This window comes from Myodes glareolus, chromosome 2 (genome assembly GCF_982192425.1).
Source record: "Myodes glareolus chromosome 2, mMyoGla1.1, whole genome shotgun sequence".
Taxonomy (NCBI): domain Eukaryota; kingdom Metazoa; phylum Chordata; class Mammalia; order Rodentia; family Cricetidae; genus Myodes; species Myodes glareolus.
In genome coordinates this window covers 9067694-9085759 of record NC_142027.1, presented here as the reverse complement: position 1 = coordinate 9085759, position 18066 = coordinate 9067694, and the positions used below count along the sequence as shown (strand labels likewise).

Genomic DNA, 18066 nt, shown 5'->3' with positions numbered 1-18066 from the left:
TGGTAAGACTCTATTTATTTATTTATTTATTTATTTATTTCCAAGACAGGGTTTCTCTGTAGCTTTGGGGCCTGTGCTGGAACTAGCTCTTGTAGACCAGGTTGGCCTTGAACTCACAGAGATCTGCCTGCCTCTGCCTCCCAAGTGCTGGGATTAAAGGTGTGCACCACCACCTGAGTATTTTTTTCTAAGAGCTATAAAATAAAATAGGAAGAAAATAGTCCAATGCTGATGACTGCCTTGTGCTCAGAGTCTTCCTGCAAAGCTTTATAGTAACCTTATAGTATATTTATAGCATCCCTTATAGTATATGAATAATACACCTTACAGTATATTTATAGTATTCCTTATAGTATATGAATAATACACCTTATAGTATATTTATAGTACACCTTATATGTATAGTACACCTTATAGCATATTTATAGTACACCTTACAGAATATCTTACAGTATATGTGATGGAGGAGGGTTATCTGTCTATTGTGTTATTTTCATTGGTCAATAAAGAGACTGCCTTGGCCCCTTGATAGGACAGAAAATAAGGCTAGGGAGGAGAAAGGTTCCTCAGCCATTCCTGTACAGACCACCGAAGAGGCAACATGTAAGCTGTCACACTGAGAAAGGTACTGAGTCATTATGGCTAACATAGATGAGAATAATGGGTTAATATAAGCTATAAGAGTTAGCAAGAAACCTGAGCTAATGGGCCAATCAGTTTGTAACCTTATGGAGTCTTGTGTGTGATTTTCTTTGTTGCTTGCCGGCTGTTGGGGTACTGGGAGGGATAGAAACCCCAACAAGCCAGCCTTCATGTTACATATGGCGCCCACGTGGATAACTGAATCCACAGAAAGCTTGAGAAAGCTTGGGAAAGAATAGAGTAAATCATGTTTTCTTGGTAGCAGCAATTTCTCGGGTCTACTTTGCTTGCTGCAGGCAAGCAAGGCTCTCATCTAAGAGAGGCTTCCTGACTCAGCTTTAGCTGCAAAACCTTGCAGCTCTTTTAAGAGGTCCTGCCACAAAAAGACTTAAACGGTGTTGATGAAAAGCTGAACGCATGCTTTTCGGTTTTAAGCTGTAGCAGGAAAAAAGCTGTGCTGTTTTAAAATGTCGGCTTTCTGGGCTGTCCTGCCAAGGCAATCTCTGACTCTTTCAGGCAGGCAGTCCGACTGAGTGTGGTCTGTGAGCAGAATGCTGCAGCTTGCTTGCTAGTAAGGACCTTGAAACGCCATAGAGTTGTGGCAGTGAACACAGCTCTGGCTGGTATCTCAGCCATGAGGCTGGAAAGCTAAGGAATGGACCGTCAAAGCCACGGCTTTAATCCTCTCCTTAAAGACTCATGTAGTCAGAAAAAGAGAGAGAGATACAGTAAAGAGAGGTTCAAAGATGAAGAAAACCTCTAAATATTTTATAGTGTGTTAAAAATATATGCAGGCTAAAAGTTGAAGTTCTTAATGTAAAAAAAGGAAGAAAGAGAGTAGTTGGGTGTGGTGGTACACACCTTTAATCCCAATGCCCGGGAGGTAGAGGCATATTGACCTCTGTGACTTCAAGGGGCAGAGGTACATTGACCTCTGTGACTTCAAGGTGTGGTAACGCATACCTTTAATCCCAATGCCTGGGAGGCAGAGACAGACAGATCTCTGTGAGTTCAATGTGTGGTAGCACACACCTTTAATCCCAGTGCTGGGGAGGCTGAGACAGTGGGGATCTCTGAGTTCAAGGACAGCCTGGTCTACAGAGTTATTCCAGAACAAAGATATACAGAGAACCAGTCTCAAAAAGTAAAGGTAAAAATAAAAGAAATAGAGGTTAAAATAAAGCCATCATAAAGATGGAAAATACACAGAGAATCTGGATACTGTATGCTATTATGCTCTCTTTTAATTGTTTGAATGCTGAGGAAGGAGCAACAGTCGCCAAAAGACATTTGCTTATAAATGCTGCAGAATTAATCCAAGATAGATATTTTAAAAATACCTTGACTTCAGAATTTGGGTCTAAGAATATGATGCTTTGGAAAGGAGGTCCTTCTTTTGTTTTCACAGAGGATGAGACCCTGTGGATTGCTTCTATCCCAATATGGTATGATAGACCACGTCCTCCTGAAAGGTTGCTGTGAACACCCTCAAGAAATTACTTCACTCAACTGCCAACTGAGATGAACCTGGCAGACAGGTTTTACCATGAAAGACCTGATTAACAGCGCCCCTATACAGCAGGAAGAAGTTTGGAGAGAAATAACTACGTCCATATTCCCAAATATTGTTTATAAATGTTCTTTTACATTTAAAAAGGGATATGATATAGATATGAATAATTTGCTTTGTTATGGATTTTAAGGTCAATTTTGTTATATGTGTATATATTTCTGATTTTGATTGTGTAGTTCATATAAAAATGCAATGTATAATTAAAAATATAGGTTGTTAATGGATAATCATCGATAATAGTCAAGCTTGTAGTAATGTTAGTCTGATTTTCTAGAAGTGCATAGATATATTTCAGATAGACATTCATATCTTTCAAAGACTACAGAACATGGCATTTAATGTTTTAATAACTTAGGACTTTTCATGACAATGAGACATGTCTGCTCCTGGCAGCACCAATCTACTTCAAGAGGAAGATGGGCATCGAAGAGGCTCCTTATGGAGTTGGTTAGCCATCTGAGCAAGAAACTGCTCTTGCCTGGACTGTTGTATAAACTGGACACAGAGAACCTGCAGAGAGAGGACTGCTGAACTTGCCTAAAGGTGAGATGATCTTTCAGGGTTCTTGATTCATGAAAGAGTCTGCAAGACATTCTGCAGGACACAGCAGATAGTGACTGAACTGCCTTTGAAATTTCCTGCTTCATGGAAATGTCTCTGGATACTATGGGCCTGAAGGCCGAAGATGGATGCCCCAACGGTACAGAGGAACTTTGGGTGACTGTCCAGGCAGCAAAATGTCTCTGTCATTTTTAGAGTTTTGGAAGTTGCTTACTTCTTGTTTACTTAGGTAATATTATATCCTACTGGAGTCTTTGTTGGAGTTGAAGAATGGTTAGTTATAGTTATAGTTTTCCATTATTATGATAAAGATATAGTTATAAATATTGTGACTGTAATTCTTGCTTGATAACTGTTTTGTTATGTGTAATTTTACTATGTTAAAATGAAAGCCTTTTTTTTGTTTAAACAGAAAAAGGGGAAATGATGGAGGAGGGTTATCTGTCTATTGTGTTATTTTCATTGGTCAATAAAGAGACTGCCTTGGCCCCTTGATAGGACAGAAAATAAGGCTAGGGAGGAGAAAGGTTCCTCAGCCATTCCTGTACAGACCACCGAAGAGGCAACATGTAAGCTGTCACACTGAGAAAGGTACTGAGTCATTATGGCTAACATAGATGAGAATAATGGGTTAATATAAGCTATAAGAGTTAGCAAGAAACCTGAGCTAATGGGCCAATCAGTTTGTAACCTTATGGAGTCTTGTGTGTGATTTTCTTTGTTGCTTGCCAGCTGTTGGGGTACTGGGAGGGATAGAAACCCCAACAAGCCGGCCTTCATGTTACATATATGTGGCCCCAGATCTCATCTTTTGGTACTCAGCAAGTAACTCTAAGTATGCAATCTGTTCTCCCTCTTGCTTGCTTTCTCTGGGGACCCTCCTGTGCCATTACCTCCAGTTCTGGCTTCGACTCTCTGAGCTTTTCCTCCTGTTTCCGGGTGGTTTACATTCTCCTGGGAGTACCTGGCTGCTTCTCCTGGTTTCTTTCACACTCTTCATTCCACTATCCCTCAAACACGGGTATTTCAGAGGTTCCTTCTTAGGTCTACAGGCTCCCTGGCTTGTCAACTCTGGTTTGTGTTCTGTTTCTCAACACACTTCCCGCACAGCACTGCTAACCCCAGCAGCTGTCCACTAGATATGACAACTGAGACACCATTTTCCTTTCTGGAACTCAACCAGTGCAGGCCTGAATTTGTCACGATGATGTTGCTCACAGCTCTCGCCTCTTCTCATTCCCCATGGCTGATCAACTATTAACGCCTACTGACTTCATTTCCTCAATTTTCCTCGGTCAGTCCCTCTGCTCTGCCATCACTGCTCAGCGCCCAGCTTAAGGACACTGTTAGCTCTCGTCTGCTGGTCTATGACCCTACCAGTCCTCTTGTCATGGAACAGGTTTGCCTCAAATCTTTAACAACCACCCTAACAATCTCATTTGTAATGCACACCAGGAGTCTGGTTGGCTTTGGTCAACCTTCCTGTTTGTTTCTTTCTGAGAACAAGACTGTGTTCATTCATTCTTTGTTCACTATCTTTTATTCTCTTCTATTTGAAGAATACTTTTCCTTTTTATTTTTCTGCCAGCTGTAAGGGCAGAACCCATGGCCTTGAGCACGCTAGGCAAGCACTTTCCCACTGAGCTGCACACTCAGCTCCAACACTACCCCTTTGTACAGTGTTTATAAACAAGTCCAGCTTACGTACACAACATCAGCAACCATGTTAAATCAAGTTTTCCAAGTTTGCTTTATGTCAGGCATTTAACAGTGGAGTGGTTCATTCATCTAAAACCAGAACTGTTGTTTCAAGGAGAATTAACCAGTGAGACCTTTTTGATCACCCTAAAGTATTTTTTTTTAGTAAATAATGATTTTTAGCATATAGAGCAGGAACCCTAAGTATCTGAAAACTTTGTTTTTAGAGCTAGCCAATATTCACTGACAGTTATTCACGATCAGTGCGTGTCTGCCCTTAGTGCACATACATACATGATTGGTGTGTGTCTACTCTTAGTGAACATACATACATGATCAGTGTGTGTCTACTCTTAGTGAACATACATACATGATCAGTGTGTCTACTCTTAGTGAATATACATATACATACATGATCAATGTGTGTCTACTCTTAGTGAACGTACATACATGATCGGTGTGTGTCTACTCTTAGTGAACATACATACATGATCGGTGTGTGTCCACTCTTAGTGAACGTACATACATGATCAGTGTGTGTCTATTCTTAGTGAACATACATATATGATCGGTGTGTGTCTACTCTTAGTGCACATACTAAGAATGTTAACAAGTATGGGGTCAGCCATCCTTGAATTCTACTTATGATTTTAATTATAATACAAATGATACTCTTTCACTTATCTGAATGATCATTTTATCCTCCTTCAATCTACCCAGACTATAGGAAAGTCTAATTAGATGACCATTAAATTCATTCACTGCTTAGTAAGCATGTATTTATTTACCCATTATACATTTAATAAGTCAATGTCTGTCCTCAGAGTTATCAATAAGAAAAACAGGTACAAAAAATAAGTAGATCATGATAAATGCTCTAAGGAAAGCCAGGCTCTGAGATTTAGCTGCCACATCACAAAAATAAAAAGGACAAAATTGGTCATTTTAGTCAATATAATTGCATATGAATTAATAACTAAATATTTTCTGAAGTATAAGTTCTTTATAAGCTCAATCCTAGTTTTAATTTTTAAAAATAAATTTTAATAAATTCACAGCTAGGCATGGTGGCACACACCATTAATCCCAGCACTCAAGTGGCAGAGGCAGGTGGATCTCTGTGAGTTCAAGGCCAGCCTGGTCTACAGAGAGAGTTCCAGGACAACCAGGCTACACAGAGAAACCCTGTCTCGAAAAACAAAACAAAACAAATTATAAGTCATTATTTTATGCATTGATAACTTTATTAGCTACTATTAAATTTCTTTTAATTTAGAAAATATACATAATACTTACCATCTAATACAATTCCAGCAACTTCTCTTCCAACAGGAAAGAAATCTTTTTCCATCTTCATTTCTGCCAGAAGCTAAATCATGACAGAAGCTATTAGCACATTAGTCAAGAATACATTCTGAACTTACATGGTAACGCAATACTATGATCCCAATACTTGCCTCAACCCCAGCATGCAGGAAGACAGAGGCTAGTCTGATCAACACAGCGAGTTCTCATGGCTAGCCTGAGAACCAGGCAAATTCTCTAATTCTCTAATCAGGCAAATTCTCTAAATTGCCTAATTGAGAATTAGGGCAAACCAAATCAACAATGACAAACAAGCCAATTGACCCACCAGCCGAAAAACAAAACAATAAAAACCATCTCTGACTTATGGGAACGTGGGGACAACAGCAACATCATACTCCTGCCACAGAAACAGCAAACAGCTCCCCAAACCCTTCTTTCAGAGTGGGAGCTGTGTGACTGAGGTCTGGGTGTCATCGCTCAAACCACCAGGACATGCTCAACTTTTTTCTCTGCCAAGATGAAGGGAGGTTATGCCCCGAACAAATCCCCTTGGCTAAATCCTGCTTCCCAGTCACCTATTCAAGTGAGGTGAGGGGGCGCAGAGAGCTCTGCAAAGCAGGGAAGTGTGACGACACACACACACACACACAGCACTGCAGAACGGGGGGGGGGTATGGTGAGAGAGAAATAGAGGAAGAGAGAAAGAGAGATCACTGCAGAACAGGAGGTGTGGCCAAGCCTCACACCCTTTAAAGATCACGTGGGCTGGGCTAGGGATGTAGCCTAGAGGGTAAGGCTTGCCTAGCGTGCAGAAAGCCCTGAGTTCCACCTAACACCACACAAAAACCAAGTATGGTGGCACAAATGGCAATCCTAGCATTCAAGAGGTGGAGGTAGGAGGGTCAGAATCTTATGTTAAGGTCAGTATGGGTATGTAAGTGAGAGTTTGTCTTTAAAAAAAAAAAAAGAAGAAGGTCACCTGGATTTCTACCCGAGTCTTGGGTTAGTGAGCAGTGGGAAGGGTGGTGATGTTTGTAGAAAAACTGTCAAATGATCTCAGACTTATTTGGTGAGTACAGGCTTTTTTGGGTTGCATGAGTGTTTTGCCTGCACGTGTGTAAAAGCACCACATGAGTGCCTGGTGCCTACAAAGGTCAGGGTTGGGGTTGGAAGCCCTAAAACTGGAGTTACAGATGGTGGAGCTGCCATGTGGGTGCTGGGAACTGATTCCAGGTCCTCTGCAAAGGCAACAGATACTCTTTTCTGCTGAACCAACTTTACAGGCTGCCATTATTTTTCAATTTAAAATCTAACAAAAAAAGAATGGGGGCTGGAGAGATGGCTCAGTGGTTAAGAGCACTCACTGGCTGTTCTTCCTGAGGTCATGAGTTCAATTCCTAGCAACCACATGGTGGCTCAAAACATCTGTAATGAGATCTGGCTCCTTTTTCTGGCATGTGGGCATACATAGAGGCAGAATTTTGTATACATAATAAATAAATAAATCTTAAAAAAAAGAAGCCCTCTTATATGCATACTGCCTTTCCAAAAATTTCTCTTTTAGTGTGGAACTTCACATTTTCCCTAGGATGTCCATATGACTTTGTTATGGAAACACTGGGGTTTTACCCCCCACCCATGTGTGTCTGTGTAGTGGTCCTGGAGACTGACCAGGGCCTTGAGCATGCTCAGGAGGCACTCTGTCCTTTACTTTCCTTTATGCCCATTTAGTTATAACTGTGGCTTTAACAATTGCATCTTTCATTTACATATGCATTTTCTTACATTAATGTACTGTCTTCATAACCAGCATGCTTAAAGGTACCTAATAATTCATTTTTGTTTTCATTTGTTTTTGTTTTCCAACATAAGGTTTCTCTGTGTAGCCTTGGCTATCCTGGAACTCACTTTGTAGACCAGGTTGGTCTCGAACTCATGGAGATCTGCCTGCCTCTGCTGGGATTAAAGGTGTGAGCCACCACCGCCTGGCTGCTATAGTTAATTTCTTCCTGTCAGTGGTAGAGGGCTTACCTAGCATTCACAAGGCCTGGGTTCAACCCCCAACACTACCCATGACCAGAATCTATGTGAATCCTATGAAGTTTAATAGTAACTGACTGGACAGCATGTCTACTGAGCAGGAACACATTAGATATCACCCAACTGTAGGCATGGGCATCTAAAACATGCACCAAACCAATCATCTTGTCTGCATCCTTCCTGCTGCAGACTCAACTGGCTCTTCCCACCCTGATCCCAATGTGACTGTGTTTGGAGAAAGAGACTTTAAGAACGAACTAACATTACATGAAGTTGTGAGGGGTAGACTCCTAATCCAGCAGGACTGGGACCAAGGACAACAATGACACCAGGAGCAGGCACACAGAGAAAAAGCCATGTGAGCAAGGAAGTCATTTGCAAACCCTGAATCATAGACCTGAGGCCAGCCTGCTGCACACTGACTTTTCTTGGACTTTTACCCTTCAAATCTGGGATAAAGTTTCAGTTGTTCAAGTCAAAAGATCAGACAAAAACCACAATCAAACAAACATCAACAAAACTCCCAAAACAAAAACAGGAGAATAATCTGAATTTGAGGAACACACCTATAATCCAGTTCCTGGGAGACTGAGATATGAGGATCATGGCCAGCCTGGGCTACAGAGTAAGGCCAGCCTGGTGACAGACATAGTGAGAACCTGTCTCACGACAAGACCTGAAAATACTTATCATGGCAATTTAATATTTATATATCACTATTAACTATTTATTTACCATTTAAAGCCTGTTGTTGTTGTTTAAGACACTGTGGGGCCCTGGACTTGGAACCACACCTGCCTCAAACTCTCAGAGGCCTCTGCCTCCTGGGTGCTGAGCTTATGTGTCACTGTGCCTGGGCCAAAGGCACTTTTTTTTTTTTTTTTGTTTTTTGAGATAAGGTTTCTCTGTGTAGTGCTGGCTATCCTGAAACTCACTCTGTGGACCAGGCTGGCCTCAGACTCAGAGCTCCACCTGCCTCTCCCACTTGAGTGTTGGGATTAAAGGTGTGCACTACCATTGGACTGGAGATATGTGCTTATGAGACAGATAAGAATACCAAGAATATAAATCTTATCTAAAATATGTGAACTAGAAATACATACAATTCAGTAGTTGATACACTGTTTTTAGTTTCTATTTTTATTATATTTATAAAAGTAATTTCTTCCTTGACCTATAGAACTTGATAATTATAAATTCTTAGGCTCTTCCAAAATAAATTTATAAAATATTTCCACATAATCATGTAAAACACAAATCAGACCATTCACCCTAATGTAAAAATATATAAGTGGGGCATGCCTTTAATCCCAGTACTCAGGAAGCAGAGGCAGAGACAGGCAGATTTCAGTAGTAAATTCGAGACCAGCTTGGTTTACAAAGAGAGTCCAGGACAGTTAGGACTATTACACAGAAAAACACTGTCTTGAAAAACAAAACAAAACAAAGAAACATACATACATACATACATACATACATGCACGCACACACACTTATATATTTATTTTTCTAGCTCAGTTTTTCTAGGGAAAATAATTTCTTGTACTCAGAAATCAATTTCCACTATATATTATATATACTCTGAAATTCTCTTTTGTCTTCCAGCCACAATAAAAGCATCAATACCTTTGTGTTTATCGGGCTCAGAGCACAGGCCTTAACTTGTAGTTTCACAAAGTTATCGTCTGTAACAGGGAGATTCTCCTAGAACCAAATAAAAAAACCATGTGTTACACATTCCTCTGACAGCGTTCATTTGTGAAAATGTCTATATATAACTGAAAAATTAAACTGATGGCAAATCTTATGATTATCCTAAGTTTAAAAGGTAAAAACAATTATCTACTAGTATATGATAAAAAGGAGAAAATCAGCAGTACAGTTTTAAGAAGCTTTCGTATCCTTGTTTTCAAAGTCCTCAAAGACTTACATGGATGAAACAGAAACAGACAGCTTCACAGCGTAGATGGACAAGGATTGCCTTTTAACCTAAACAATTCAAACTCAGATCTTTACAGGACATACGACAAACAGCCTTTACTAAAAGCTGGAGTTTCGTCACGCTAGGAATGAAATCCGGCGATGTTGCTTGTCCATCTGTTTCTAGCATCTACTCCAGAAGCCCCAGCACAGCCCATAGTACTTTGCTACCAAGGCATTAACATCACGGAATTTAACTACCTCTTATACTCTAGCTGTATAAAGCAACAAAGGCAAAAAATACTCCCACCTGAAGCACTCGGAGTCACACAACTATTAAATACAATATCACTTCTAGGCAGGTGGCGGCGGCGCATGCCTTTAATCCCAGCACTTGGGAAACAGAGGCAGGCAGATCTCTGTGAGTTTGAGGCCAGCCTGGTCTACAGAGTGAGTTCCAGGACAGCCAGGGCTACAACAGAAAAACCCTGTTTCAAAAAACAAAACAAAAAACCAAAAAACAAACGAAATGAAACAAACCCCTCCAGTCTCCCAGATACCCGCATTCTGGACCATGAACTGAACTACGTCCCTCAGTGACACTCGGATGGCTCTTGCACACTGCCTCCATGACCCATCACAGGGATCACTATGTTTTAGTTGCCACACACAACATCTGGGAGCATCTTTACTAAATCTTGGACCTGTTGTTCAGGGATACGGATGAAGACAGTGATATTGATGGATTTGTTCATTATACCTAGAGACAAGTTTTACTGCGATGCATTCAAACCTTAGAATCTTTTCCTGACTCAGGTAGGGGTAGACCTTAGACTCCTGATCTCAACTACTCTGGAGTTAAGGGAAGAAAGGAGAAGAGAACACATCCTGTTCCTGATCCAGAAAGTTATCACCGAGGAAAGCTGATGGGGTGCAGCACCCAGTTTCATCCTGAAGCCCACAGTGCGACGGTTCTGGCTCGATGTAAACCTTTCGAATGATAGTCGCCACTAAGTCACTAAAAGCTTAACAAGTGACCTAAGTTTAAGAAGCGCCTAAATTTGTGTAGGAAACAAAGGTTTCTGTCTCTCTCACAATAAAGCTCTTCCTATCACGAGGCTACAGTCTGAACACTTGTTCTCTTACAGTGCTCACAGTGAGTTTTCTCTGCTGCTGGTCTGTTTTCTAACATACAGGCTTGGCACTTGCTCTGTCTTCCCATGACCTTTCACTGCACAACCAATAGAGCAACTCCTCTAAAAGGTACTTTATTTTTTAAAAAATCATGTGTATATGTAAATGTGGGTTTGTGCACATGCGTGCAGTGGAGGCCAGAGGGGGCATTGACTGCTCTGTGACTGGACCTCCAGGGCGTTTTGTGAGCTGCCTGACATGAGCACTGGGAACCAAACCTGAGTCCTGGGCAGGACCAGGCTGTGCTGCGAACTGCTGAGCCACGTCCCAGCCCCTGTGGTAGCTCTTCTAAATGACAGTTACACTACAGTATGGGCCACCATTTTCACACAAAGTCAAGGGAAAGGATCACGAGGGGAAGTGGCTTAAGCTTTTGTTCACTTAGCTCTACTTAAAGTAACTAGAAACACATGTAAGAGTGAGTCTGGCGTCCATAGATAGCTCCAGCAGATAAAAGTACTTGCCCTACAAGCCTGGTGACCTGAGTTTGGTTCCTGGAACTCATGTGAAGGTAAGAAGGTAAGATAATTATTCAAAATAATTATCCTCTGACTTCCATGTGTGTGTTGGGGAACGTGCACCCCCCCTTGCTATGGGATAATGCTCTTGTACACTGTAAAGATTTGTCACTCATATTAGCTTAATAAAATGTTGATTAGCAGGTAGCCAGGCAGGAAGTATAGGTGGCACAATCAGACTAAGAGAATTCTGGGAAGAGGAAAGGTAGAGAGTCAATCACCAGTCAGACACAGAGGAAGCAAGACGAGAATGCCTCACTGAGAAAAGGTACCAAGTCACACGGCTAAACATAGTCAAGGTTAATTTAAGTTGTAAGAGCTAGTTAATAATAAGCCTGAGCTAATAGGCCAAATAGTTTATAATTACTATAAGCCTCTGTGTGTTTCTTTGGGACTGAACGGCTGTGGGACTAGGAAGGACAGCAACTTCTGTCTACACCTCCCCCCCACCACACCTTTAAAAGTGCATCCTTACTGTAATGGTTTGTGCCAACAGTGTTAACTAGATGACACGCAGAATCACAGCTTCTAAGTATGCCTGTGGAGATTATCTTAACAGCATTTAAAGAGATGAAAAGACAACACATGGTAGGTGGCACCATTCTATGACTGTGTCCTTGTCTGGGACTGAGAAAGGGAGCTGGACAGCAGCATACATTCATCCCTTGCTCTCTGGATACAATGTGACAAGCTGCCTCCCCCACTGCTGCGACTTTCCTGTTATGGTAGACTCTAATCTGGACCTGAGAGCTAAATAAGTCCTTTCTCCCATAAGTTGCTTTTGCCTGAGCATTTTATCATAGCAACCAAAACCAAACAAAGCATTACACATGGAAAGACATTATTTTGTCCCATTTATTGATTAAAAAATTTATTCTTACCCTTTCTTGAAATAGAAATGTTATTTCTTCATTTGTAGAACTCTGTTGAAAATACAAGCCCTTCATCGTTGCCTATAACAAACAAAAATATAAGTTAAAAAAAAACCAGTCTTCTTGAGTACTAGAGACTGCTCAGTGGGTAGGAGAACTTACTGCTCTTTCAGGGGACCCAGGTTCAGTTCCCAGCATCCATACAGTAGTCCACAACCACCTTTAACTCTAGTTCCAGGATATCTGAGGCCTTCTTCTGGCCTCCTTGGGTACTAGGCATATAGCTGGTACACAGAAATATATGCAGGCAAAACAGCTATACACATAAAGTAAAAATTTAAGCAAGTTTTAAAAATGAAAATAAGTGAATAAAGTTTATTTATCAAATGAAAATAAATGGGAAAAACTTTCCAAATAAGGAGAAAAAAGCAAGTATAAATGTAACCCTCAAGCAAGTAGGTTCAGATGGTTCTTCTTCCATTAATCAAACAGGAAGCCCCATCAGAAGTGCTGGTACATTCCTGGGATCCCAGCACTAAATGCAGGAGAGGCTGGTTGATGCTGAGTTGAAGGCCAACCTGGGATACACTGCCTCACAAATAGAGGGGGAGATAGAGTTGGACAGACATGGACTAGGAGGACTAGTGTCACAGGTACTTTCTGAAGGGATGGGTTCCAGGCACGGGGCACACTCTGGATCCTGCATTCAGTAAGCCTAGGGAGAACTGCAAGCTTGAAGCTAGCCTGGGTTAGGCTGTCAGACTTTGTCTAAAAAGGAAAAAAGAGTGGGGAGAGAGATTTCACTTTCCTACTCAATAACAAATACTATACGTATTTAAAACAGACCAACAAAAAGGTTTTGCAGTGGCCAGACAGGCAGCCCGAAACGTTTAGAGAAACTGTAAGATGCTTTCTGACATTTACAAAGATAGAGCGCGTGCAGCACTGGCCAAAAGTACCGTCTCCGCTCTTCTGTGGCGGCCTTGACCCCAAACTCAGGCTCCTTCTGCCTTAGCCTCCGAAGGTTTGGATTACAGGGGTATGCTATCATGTCCAAATCCTATAAGCCTTTTTAGTTTTTATTTTTTAATTAAGTTTTTATTTCATGTGTATGAGCGTTTTAGTTGCAAATATGTATGTGCACCGTGTATGTGCCTTGTGCCTGAAGAGACTAGCAAGGAATTACCTGGAAGTGGAGTTACCAAACAGGGTCCTCTGAAAGAGCAGTCAGTGCTCTTAACTGCCAAGTCATCTCTACAGTTCCCCTTTTTAATATTTTTTTTTTGGTTTCAGTATATGTTGTGGTACATATTTCTGTGTCAGGATGGCGTGCACATGTGTGCATGTACTTGGAGGCCAGAGGCTGACACTGGTGTTTCCCTCTTTCCATCTTTTGGAGACAGGGTCTCACTACAAAGCTTTGGCTGGCTTTGAACTCACTATGTAGACCTGACTGGCTTTGAAATCAGAGATCCACTTGCTTCTGCTCCATTCACGAGTACTGGATTAAAGGTTTGAGCTCTCATGTCCAGCTACCTTATCTTTTGAGACAGGGTCTTCGTCAGACCTGGAGCTCCCCAATTCATCCAGACTGGACGGCCAATGAGCCCCTATGCTGAGTGGTTTCAGGCCAACTTACACAAGCTAGAGCCGTCGGAGAGGAGTGAATCTCACATAAGAAATTGCTTCTGCCACCTTTAATTCCAGCACTCGAGAGGCAGAGACAGGTGGATCTCTGTGAGTTTGAAGTCAGCTTGTTTTAAAGAGGGAGTTGTAGGACAGGCTCCAAAGCTACAGAGAAACACTGTCTTGAAAAGCTGAAAAAAAAAAAGAAAAAGAAAACAACAACAACAACAACAACACTTGCTTCTGGCCTACAATTATAGCAAAGTATCATTAGGACTTGATGTGCCATGTTTGGTGGATGTCCCTAGGATGCTTGCCCTTTTTCTGAAGGGAAACAGAGGAGGAATAGATCTGTGGGGAGAGAAAGATGGGGGAGTGAACAGGAGGGGAACTGAGGTTGGGATATAATATATGAGAAAAACAAAGGAACTGCTTCCATAATATGGGGCTGTAGGCAAACTCATATGGTATTTTCTTAATTAGTGATTGATGTGACCAGTCACATGGTAGGTGGTGCAATTCCTAGGCTGGTGATCCTGGAATCTTTAGGAAAGCAGGTTCAGCAATCCAGGGGGAGCAAGCCAGCAAGGACCACCCCTCCATGGCCTCTGTATCAGCTCCTGCCTCCAGGTTCCCGTTCTGCTGAGTTCCTGCCCTCACTGCTTTTGATAATGAGCTTTTATATTGAACTATGAATGAAAAAAACCCTTTCTTCCAAGCTTGCTTTTGGTCATGGTGTTTCATCACAGCAAGAGTGACCCTGACAGAGACACCCCCTTCAACCCTCCTGGCTCCATCTCCCTAGCACTGGACAGGTCTGGTGGCTATGTCTAGCTTGTTTACACGGGTGTTGTGGACCCAAACTCAGGTCTTCATACTTGTGAAGGCAGCACTTCACCCCTGACAGAGCCCCCCACTTGCGGTTGTGGTTTGTGTATGTGTATGTATGTTCGCATGTGTGTGTGTGTGTGTGTGTATGTGAGGCCAGAGGCTGACATTGGGTATCTTCTCAATGGTTATCTTATATACTGAGACCAGGTCTCTCACTTGAATCCAGAGCTCACCTGCTGACTTGGCCTAGCTTGCTCTGGGATTCAGGTTAGCTGCTGTGCTCACCTGGCATTCTGTGAGTGCTAGGGCCCCACAGTCCAGTCCTCACCCTTGGACAGCAAAGGGTTCCACAGGTCTGTGTCCTATAGCGTCTCTGAGGGTTCCACAGGTCTGTGTCTTTTTTTCTTTCTTTTCCCCTCTCTGTTTATTTTGTTTGAACTCTGCATCCCAAGTGAGCAGAGAACCCACAAGGTAGCCCAAGTTGGCCTTGAATTCCCAGTAATTCTACTTCCTTGGCTTCTAGAGTGGTAGAGTCCAGGTGTGAGCCACTATGCCCAGACTGTTTACTTTCTCAAGGTAAACTTTATAGAAATGTACGCACATAGAGAAGTGAACGGAGACCGTTAGGGTAGTTTCTCCAATCAGAAGAAACATGCTCACGACCTGGCAGGAGCCACAGCCAGAACTTTGGAAGCTCTACACGCCTGTGGGGTTAGGACCTTCCTTCCCCTGCCCAAGGATATGAAAACAGTCTGAATTCTAACAAACAGGGTAGTTCCTTTTGAAGTACACAGATTCCATGGCTTTACATTTAGTTAATCTCCCCACATGATGTCCGTGGGCCTCACGCACACGGCTGCTGATAGCTGTGGTCAGCATTCTTGCTGCTCCATATCACTTCATTGGGAGGATGCTTCCACTCCAGGTGGAAGAAGTTTCCAGCTTGGGCTCTTACAAATGGTCAAGGTCAGAACACTTCTGTATCTACTTGTTGCACATATTATTTGGACGAGGAAACTGAACTCACCCCATCCATCTAGGGAGGCGTCTTAAAGGGATTAAGATTCACCCGAGAGTTCACAGTACCACCTGGCCTGGAGCCTTGACAGTCACTGCTCTGAACTGTCCCAGTCTTTAATGGTTTCGCTTGAGCTGCTGACACGCTACACTCACCCAGAACTACCTGTGAACTATCCCTGTGGGACTGTCTATTCAGTACTTGCTGATAGACCTGTTGTTTTAATCAGCAGGTCCCAAAGCTAAACAAAACAAAACCCCCAAACAACAACAAAAAAAATTGGTTATCTCATCTAGAAATTACTAGAATTTCCAAGTTGGCGATATCAGACTATCAAGCCAAGCATAGATCCTTACAAGAAGAGGCCCAGGGACCTGCACAGATGTCATGCTCTGAATGTCAGGACGTCTGTGGACCTAAAGAATCTCTATAAAAGAGATGTATCGAGTAGCCGAGTAATGAGATAAACAAATACAGAAACTACCTACAAACATTTAAGACATGAAGTTAGGTATCAGGTATCAACAGTGCAGAAAATGGTGAAAAACATGGCTCTAGAAGGCCTTTACCAACACCAGTGTGTGTGTGGGAATGTTATTTGAAGGCGTGTTGCTTTTGTTTATGCTGTATTTGTTTACCTCTGTGAAGCTGTGATTCTTTGCCTGTCTAAATAATAAAGAGCTGAATGGCCAATAGCGAGGCAGGAGCAAGGACAGGCAGGGCTGGCAGGCAGGGAGAATAAATAGAAGGAAGAGACTCTAGGAGAGAAGGGGAGGAGACAGGGGCCAGCCACCCATGGAGTAAGAGTGAATGTAAGATATACAGAAGTAAGAAAAAAAAAAGCCCAGAGGCAAAAGGTAGTCTGGGATAATTTAAGTTAAGGAGAGCTGGCTGGAGATAAGACAAAATAAGGCTGTGTGGGATTAGTTTGGGAGCTGGGTGAAAGGCCCCCCAAAAAGCCAAAAAAGCACAAAGCAAAAACAACCAACAAGAGTGTGTGTGTGTGTAGGACTGTGGAGGGGAAGGAAGAACCTGAACACAGCATGCAAGCATGCATTTCCCACATCACCTATTTCGGCTTCTGCCTGGCTTTCTAGGCTCTCTAAATGCAGATGGCTCTTCTGAGTCTACCTTATTCCACCCACAATGTTCAGCACAAACTTGTCTGCTCACATCAGTGACTTAACACACATCTATGCTAGCAGAGGCTTTCTAGGCACAGCCGGTTCCTTGAGAGCATGCTGCACTAGCCCACCGATGCTGCTGGCTAAATCAAGTTCAAATCCAGTGCTCTCCTCTGGAAAGGCTAATGCATGATGGGTAATGCATCCCATCTGCTCCACACTATACTTTTATTTACTTGCTAACGAGTGAGCTTTCCCAGCTACTGCTTGAATGCATCAATTGCTTTCCCACTCTTTGAGACAGGGTTTCTCTGTAGCTTTGGGGCCTGTCCTGGAACTCACTCTGTAGACCAGGTTGGCCTCGAACTCAGAGATCCACCTGCCTCTGCCTCCCAAGTGCTGGGATTAAAGGTCTGCGCCACCACTGCCCAGCATGGCTTATTTGTTTTGAGGCAGGGTCTTGATTTGTAACCTAACCTGGCCCTGGAGCTCTGGATTCTCCGGGCTGCTGCCTGTGTATTGGGTTACAGGTGTGCACCATATGCCCAGGAATACCCATTACTAAATAAACAAAACTCTGCTCCTATTTAGCCTGGACCTACTAGGGTTGCCTTTCTAAGAATGGAACTCAGGGTGTTCTGTATAACTCACACCCTGAGTACAAAATACCTCCCTTTGTAGTTTTAGAAGCCATTGTTTTCTCTGTCTATTGAATCTTTGATGTGTGACCTGGGTAGAAGTCATGTGAACCTTAAACTATGACCTAATTTCAAAGACTTAATTTCAAAGATAATTCTGCACTCTTGTGTGTATGTGTGTGTGGGGGTAGTCTGGGTTCAAACCATTTTCCACATTACAAAGTAAAGAAAAAGGTGTGTTTCTTTGTTTTTTCGAGACACTGTTTCTCTGTGTAGTCCTGTCTGCCCTGTAACTTGTTCTGTAGACCAGGCTGGCCTTAAAATCACAGAGATCCACCTGCTTCTGCCTCCTGAGTGTTGGAATCAAAAGTGTTTCCCACCACTGTCTCAGAAAAGGAAAAGGTATTTTTTAAAAATTTTTTTTATATTTATTTATTTACTTTGTATACAATATTCTGTCTGTGTGTGTGCCTGCAGGCCAGAAGAGGGCACCAGACCCCATT

The 18066-nt window shown here is 42.3% G+C and overlaps 1 protein-coding gene across 5 annotated transcripts in view; it reads right to left on the bottom strand.

Annotated features, from left to right (window-relative positions):
• Cryzl1 (crystallin zeta like 1) overlaps positions 1–18066 on the bottom strand; it is a 45795-nt gene that overhangs the window by 20478 nt on the left and 7251 nt on the right. For 4 of the 5 annotated variants that reach the window (XR_015000655.2, XM_048422390.3, XM_048422391.3 and 1 more), the window contains exons 2-4: positions 12336–12407; positions 9449–9526; positions 5771–5843 (exon numbers count right to left, since the gene is read on the bottom strand). Coding sequence is in view for 4 of the 5 variants with exons in the window: in XM_048422390.3 (XP_048278347.1) it covers positions 5771–5843; positions 9449–9526; positions 12336–12401 (217 nt within the window). In the remaining variant the exon portion in view is untranslated. Of the gene's footprint in view, positions 1–5770; positions 5844–9448; positions 9527–12335; positions 12408–13965; positions 14144–18066 lie in introns of all 5 variants that reach the window. The other variant, XM_085685782.2, reaches the window with a different exon arrangement.